Source organism: Dendroctonus ponderosae, unplaced genomic scaffold, assembly GCF_020466585.1.
Source record: "Dendroctonus ponderosae isolate FM_Combo_2020 unplaced genomic scaffold, Dpon_F_20191213v2 Dpon_F_20191213_2, whole genome shotgun sequence".
NCBI lineage: Eukaryota > Metazoa > Arthropoda > Insecta > Coleoptera > Curculionidae > Dendroctonus > Dendroctonus ponderosae.
Window position 1 is genome coordinate 15,197,795 of NW_026018165.1, and position 7,602 is coordinate 15,205,396.

Sequence of the window (7,602 nt, forward strand, 5' to 3'; positions counted from 1 at the left end):
GACGGATTGACACCCTCGACTTCGTCTCGGGTGTCAAACGCCGTCGTCGTTCGAAAAACGACATTTTTCGCCCTTGTATCGAAAACTACTATTTTATATCAAAGAATTGGGAATATTTTTTATTCCAAATCAAATTCATTCCTGGGTTTCAGTCATTTATTGTCTCTAATTATCAATCAAAATACGTTTCGATGTCTTTTATTGCATTTTGATTGATAAATAGAGACAGTAAATGACTGAAACCCAGGAATGAATTTGATTTGGAATTGAAACACAGTCAGCAAAGTATATACAATATTTTTATTCTTTTTCTTGATGTAGATGGTTTCCGAAAATGCCAAGTTACCAGTGAAAATTAGTTTTTACATATTTTCGGATGTTTGAAACAGACATAGTTGCCTTTGAGTAATGTTTTCTAGGAGGCAGTATTAATCAATTGAAGATTTTTCCTTGGACATGCGCACGCAACATTTCTAATTCATCTAATTCCCCTATTCTTGTTAGGTGTCTCGCAGTTCTCAGCAGCGCTGCAGAGTGGCCGTTGTGAAGCGGCTCTTAGACGCTGCGTCTAACCTTGAGAATGGAGCAGGTTCCATCCTCGACAGCTGTCGTTCGCAGACGCTAGTAGCGGCTACAAAAAGTCGCTCGTGTGGGGGTGCCCTTATTTTCTTGCAAAATATGTACCGCATTGTTGGCCAAAGCTATACAATGGTTACCGTCTACCAAAACTAAAAGGTTTGCGGCTATTCCTTTTATCCGTGTCTTCGGTCTGGGCCTTCATCTTTTCTACCAAAGAGGGCTGCTGTTTACATAAGCAGCGCAGTCTAAAGGCAGGAACCATAAAAATCCGATCCAATATAACATAAGTAGGCAAACATTTGTATTTGAAACTGTAGTAGCGGAAAACTTGAGCCAATATTTGTTTGGAGTTGATTTATTTCGTAAAGTGGCCTCGTTTTTGAATATTCGATAAATGTTGAGCAGAACGCACGCACGTTTAGGCGAATTGAATTCGATACGATGAACAAACAAAATGGATTTTCATACATTTACGGTAAACGGGATTTGGATTTCTCGGTGGGTGGCAAAACGCACTCAATAGGACTTAGGTTTCTTTTTCCAGTTTTACCAACAGGGAATTTACCTACTATTTTTAATACCACAAGAAAAGTAAATATGTAGTTCTGTGAAGAACTTAAGACAGAAATGGGTGTGCAGGAAAACATGCAAAGGAATTAGTAATTGGAATAATTTATAACAGCAAACTATAGCTGGGTGTTATTGAGATTAATTATACATGGAATAATATTATTATTTACTCAAACGCCGAGATCGGGATAATTCTTTTGCTACAACAAATTCCAACCAGTGTATTTATTAAGTAAATATATGTGCACTTGCAATATGTTTTGGAAGCACCCACTTAAATCAACAAAGTTAACTTTTAAAAATATTTCGTTGATAGAAGGACCGTTCAATGCTCGCCCAACCCCAATATTATTAAATGTCGAATTTGACTACATTTTATTGTTATTTATAATATTGTCCAATATTATTAAATGTTGGCCAATATTATTGGACTCGCACCATTTAAGAGCGACAAATTGGAATTAATTAAGATTAAACGTTATCAATTCAAACACAGAAAATTCAACATTTTTAAGAATTCAGTGCATCAAGCGTTGTTACTGGTGTTCTTTGTCTAGACGGGACTGGGATCATTACATGTAATCGATGATTGGGCAATCTTCACGTAAAGCTGCAATTAGTGAAAACCTTGAAGAATTGGTTGCAGAGAAGGAAATCTTTATTGCAATGTGCAGATCTGGAAAACATGCATTTTCATCATCAGGAATAAATTTTCAATACTAAATTGTAGGTCAAAATATATACAATTAAGTCTAGGACTTGCAAAATCCCACTGTATTCTTGACCCCAATGTTGGGAAACTTTGGAAAATTGCTTTCGGACCTTTCGCAAACATGAGTGACTCGCATCTTCAGAGGTGGCATAATGGTGGAATAAAGAGTAATCACCTATACAGACTTAACCTTCTTTGGGATTTTCCGCAAGAAACACGAATTAAATTGAGTAACTTCTGCTTGTGTCTTATAACTTGAAGACGTTTTTCCACTCTGCGTTTCAGTATCTGTATAATCACTGGGTAATTTGCAATCGCAAAGAAATATAAAAGTTGTTGCAATTTTCAATAAGAAACCCGGATTTGAGCTTCAAATAAAAGAGCATTTTGTGGCATTGTTGGCTTTAGGGATTTGTCAGCATTATTTAACTATAAAAGAAGCCACAGCCGAAACGAGCATTTAGTCATTAGATGTTTAATCATAAGTCATAAGAATTCAGTCTCAGATAGTCTTAGTCAGTCTAAAGACAGTCTTAAAATATGCGAGTCACAATTCATAGTTAAGGTTCGGTTACAACTAAAATCTATTTTTTTGTAATAATTAATAATTATAAAAATAAATTGTTTTTAAAAAGCAAACTTTCAAATTAATCAATAAAATTCCAAGACGAACACATGTTTTCGCATTATTCACAGACCCAGTTTGATCAACTTTTTTCCATAAATCTTCTAACAGTGGCTTTATTTGGAGCATTCACACTTCGACAATAATTTTTCCCAATAAAAATAAACATTATCTATGTAGGTACGTATTGTAACACTCAATTTTACTTTAGAACGGCTAATTTTTTAAACTAAGATTATGACACTTTTTTAGAAAGTTTCGGTACTTAAGTAAGTACTGGACAACAGAAAATATAAGCGTTAAAACGCGAATTTGAAACACCAAGCTTTAACACTTCGTTTCATTGGAACAAAACTCTTAAAGTAATTATCAAAATTAGTCACTCACAACATGCGAGCAATTTATTATTAAGGCAATTTTTTGTCATTTGAATACTTGTATTATGTTGACAAAATGCTCATTCATTATGTGGTAGTCATTGTTGAGAAAAATAATTTTTAGTAAGTATTTTTAGTAGTAAAGTAAAATAATTAGGGATCAAACAGTGCCTTAAATATTACGGAAATTGTGCAACGTGCAACAGCAACTTAACAGACAGAGGCGACTAAAAAGAAAACAACTACAGTACTAAATCTTATTCGTTGATTTCGTAAATTGAAATAACCCGATAAATCAAAACTAATTGATAAACGAACCTCTTCTAAAGGTCATAATGAATATCTACTACGAAAACACTAATCTGAAGTAAAATTTAAATTTAATTAATGTAAACAAGCGCAATAGGCATATTCACCTTGGCATCTTCAGTCAACTAAAGTATCATATTAATTGTAAAAACTTGTAAGTTGTGCTATTTAATCACTTTCCACTTCTTTACGACAACAACCACTAATCTGCTTTTGCATGTTATTTAAGTGCTTCTTTACTGTGTATAATTATGTTTCAGCATTCTGATAAAATTAGCCTGTGAAAGAAAACCATTAAATTCAATCACACTGGAAAACGTAAACAAGAATTAAATTTACTTCTATATTTGTAGCAGTACCACAAGATCCCGACTTAGTTCAGTTCCAGCTGGTAAAACGATAGCAAGCCGCTCTTTGAAATTACATCAGTTTGTGCATTTCACAATATATGTTGTCGACCTATCGGAAAATTGTTTGCTAAGGTTGCTAAAATGCATTTAATTAGCGTTGTTTTGTTCACATTTTACGCGGTACCGTTTGTTTTAAGTGCCGGTTTAAATGAGGAATTCACCTGGAGTAGCATCAGTTTTCAATGGCCTGAAGACAGTCAGCTAAGTTCCAGATTCAAACAGTAAGTTTGAAGTTTTATTTCCACTGCTCTTTAGTGTTCTTTACGAAGTCATTTTTCTTGCTGCTATTTGCTGCTGCTTATTGTTTGGGTGTCCAAGATTTTTATTTTCAGCTTTGACTTCAAAAATAAAAATCAATTTTTAACATTTCTATTCACGTTTAAAAATGGGGGTCTCTTGTGACATGAGTGGCCAGATCACTAAATAATATTTCATAAAAATATTGTTTAAGGCCAAGACATAAAAAGACGAATGAGAATGCTCCAATATTTTTCGATGGAGAAACAAATGCAGCAAATGTTGCCCGAAGAAATTCATCAAACATGCCAAGCCAGCTTTCTGAATCGATGCAAGTACCGGCTTCGATCGATTACCAATACGGTAAGACGAGCAATCAAACCAAGAAGTTTTGAGCAAAAAAGTGAAAGAACTATGCAAAGTGAAAAAAGTGAGCTTTAATGGATGACGAGAAAATAAATGCCTAAAAGAGCAACAAACTATTCTCAGTCTTCTTTTCTTAGAAATGTGCATTCACTTATACCATCATATTAGTTATATTAATATTATTTTACTAACTCGTAAAATACTTTAATTGATCAATTTCACAGATGAATTTCTATGAAGTTGTTTTACACTTCGAATAAATTACTTCGTTGGCAAAAATTGCAAAACCTGTTTATACCAAGTTCCTTCTTGTCAATTACCATTATCAGAAAAATTCCAAATATATTCCATTTCATATAAAATATTCCTAGAAATTCTCATAAATCACAAAAAAAAACATTAAACTGTGTGTTAGACAATTTATTGTTAAAAGACAGACGTCGGAACTTGTTCGGTTGATTACCGCCATCAATTTCACAAACGATTTGCATTAATTTAGAAAACAATCAAGGAAAAACCACAAGTTAATGGGAATCGTGTAGTAAATTGTTTGTTGTATCTTTCTGCGGTAACTTATTCATGCATCAAAATAATGTACTAAACTTTCTAAGTCGCTAGCAAGGAAACTGTAGTTATCTTTTTTAGCTAATAACGTTCCTATGGGCGCAAATGTTTGGAAAGATAAGCTATTCGTCACAATCCCCAGAAGAAGACTGGGAGTGCCTTCGACTCTTAACTATGTGCCACTGAGCAGTGCTCAGAAGCATAACGTGCCTCTGATCCCATATCCCAGTTGGAATCTCAATCGGTTTCCAGACACGAGCGGATCAGGAGAAAATTTCGTTTCAGTTTACCGAATTGCTATTGATGTGTGCGACAGAATGTGGTTTGTGGATACTGGAATAGTAGAAACTCTTGGTAAGGGCGTTTTTTTATATTTTTTTAATAGACGCTGTGGAAAGCAGAACGAATAACGTTTCATGGCATTGAACCAAATTCAATCAGGAAAGTATCTGAGACACATTATAATCTCCTTCAATGTTATGGATTCCGTAATAGGAATTAAGCGTTCTAGTTAAGAATGTTGATAGATTGCGACCTGATTAAGGTGTGTTGTTGATATGCTTTACTTTTTTAAATGTCACCTGCGATATGCAAGAACCTGATATGTAAATGCACATCAAGATTTTCATTACCGAAGCGGTGGATATTCTGTAATTAATATTGAAAAAGCTGTATTGAGGTTTTTGGTGTTGATAATTTTAAATCAACGAGGCGGGAAGTTGAGCTTTAAAAATCTGATTTTTCTTCATCGGAGTAACACGGTCTACATTGGCAGCTAATTAAATGATAACTGGATGTTTGTGAATATTTAGAAAACTTGTCTCTTTTTGTTTCCGCTTTGTTGGCTGTTGATGGTTGGGATCCAAGTCAAAGAATAATGACAATGACTTCTTTCATTTGTTCAAAAAAAAAGAGGGCGTTTTGGAGGATTATATTTGGGCTAAAACATTCTTCAGTTTGTGGAAGGTCTTTATTGTCTAATGATTACTAACAGATGGAACTAATTGCGAAACTATAAATAACCACAGGAAGCGGGTTTTCACTATTTACTCGGAACTGAAGTTCTGTTACTGTTGCTAATGCAAGAAACTATTTCCGACCATTTTTAATTCTTCTGAATTTGCCAAACCACCAAAAACCCCGATACTTCAACTTATTGTTTGCATTGCAGGTAACCGAACAACGGTAAAACCTCATCAGATTATAATCATCAACCTTCAAACCGACGAAGTAATCCACAGATTTAGCTTACCAGAAAACGTGATAACTCCGGCCACAATTTTGGCTAGTGTAACAATTGATACACCCAAAGGATCGTGTGGAGATGCTTTTGCATATTTTCCAGGTAATGTGGATTAAAATATTATTATTTATGCAAGTATATGTGAGGATTGAACAGAAAATTTCCTAGCAAACTGGAAAATAACCACTCTGTTCTTGAGACATCAGAGTCCCGAAATATAATATACTTAGGGCTATGCTAAGTAAAAAAGCTACTGAATATAACCGAGGACTTTTTGTATTTTTTCAAGACTTGGCTGGTTACGGTCTCATAGTGTATAGCTTGAGAGAAAATCGCGCCTGGAGAGTTCGTCACAATTACTTCTACTTGGAGCCAATGGCAGGAGATTTTAATATTGCCGGATACTCATTTCAATGGAACGATGGCATTTTTAGCGTCGAACTCACCGATATCAAATCGAACGGTTACCGAGACTTGTACTTTCATCCAATGGCTGGTACTCATATGTATAAAGTGTCCACGAGAATCTTAAGAAACGAGGCTATGGCAACTAGAGCCTATCATGACGATGATTTCTCGGTGAGTGATGCAAGCAGGAAATAAAGTGCTTACTTGAATAGGCAATTGAACACAAAACAGAAAATTACAAGAGGAAAGCTGGATTGAGATTTGCTGACTTATCGTCAACTGACGCTTCGAATTGAGACAAAATTCCTTTTGTTAACAACTAATTTTTTCTCATCAATAATACAACCTGATAAATGTGAAAATTCTCAGATTGTTGGTGACAGAGGACCTCGATCTCAAACCTCGACCGCTGACATTCACAAACCAACAGGAACCATGTTCTTAGCGTTAGTAAATCAAAATGCTGTTGGATGCTGGAATGTTAACAAGGACTTGAAGACTTTGTCTGTTGTTGCCAAAGACGATCAACGCATGATTTATCCATCGGATGTTAAGATTGTCGGCGACAAAGTTTACGTCTTGACCAATACTATGCCACGTTTCCTCTATGGGCAACTGGATTACAATGTGACCAATTTCAGGGTGTGGACGAATGATGTAAGAAGTGCCATTCGCGGCACTCAGTGTTAAGCTAAGCGATTTTATATGTTTTGTATTTGATTTTTTTATATATTTACTGCTCAGAGTAGTTTATTTTTTCTTCACCCTAAGAATGGTAATTACTTCAACCCATTCTAGGATTTTGTTACGAGAAGCTGAATAATTATTTAATAATCTGCTTGCAGCCTACAGTGACAAAATTAATTGTTTAGTTTCATCCTGCTCATAAAAGTTCGCCAAATAAATAGGAAAATGAGTTGTTAAAATGTTGTTTTTTAAGAACAACTCCATTTGAGACATTTTGAGTTTGAGGAACTTTCTGTAATTCGTTTAAAATCTGGAAAAATATCCGAGTTTCCGTAATGTTCAATCAAATATTCAAGAGTTTGCCATTCAAAACTGCGTGACGTTGATGAATAACTTTTTACTTCGCGGCAGCATCTGGTTGCCTTAGTACGTGTACGGTCTAATTATACCCCAATTAAAACGTAATAAAAAGACATCAAGCTTTAAAGGTGGGCTTCGGCCGATTAACCCTTTGC

The 7,602-nt window shown here is 34.9% G+C and overlaps 1 protein-coding gene across 2 annotated transcripts; it reads left to right on the plus strand.

Annotated features, from left to right (window-relative positions):
• The first annotated feature begins 3,385 nt into the window (after window positions 1-3,385).
• LOC109544651 (L-dopachrome tautomerase yellow-f2) lies at window positions 3,386-7,148 on the plus strand. Of its 2 annotated transcripts, XM_019914960.2 has the most exons (6): window positions 3,386-3,803; window positions 4,034-4,182; window positions 4,831-5,103; window positions 5,921-6,094; window positions 6,282-6,571; window positions 6,770-7,148. In XM_019914960.2, the coding sequence occupies exons 1-6, from the start codon at window positions 3,664-3,666 to the stop codon at window positions 7,088-7,090; spliced, it is 1,347 nt and encodes a 448-aa protein (XP_019770519.2). In that variant the 5' UTR covers window positions 3,386-3,663; the 3' UTR covers window positions 7,091-7,148. The 2 variants fall into 2 exon arrangements, with proteins under 2 accessions (XP_019770519.2, XP_048519831.1); XM_048663874.1 differs by lacking the exon at window positions 3,386-3,803 and having other exon boundaries at window positions 4,073-4,249.
• Window positions 7,149-7,602: the final 454 nt, after the last annotated feature.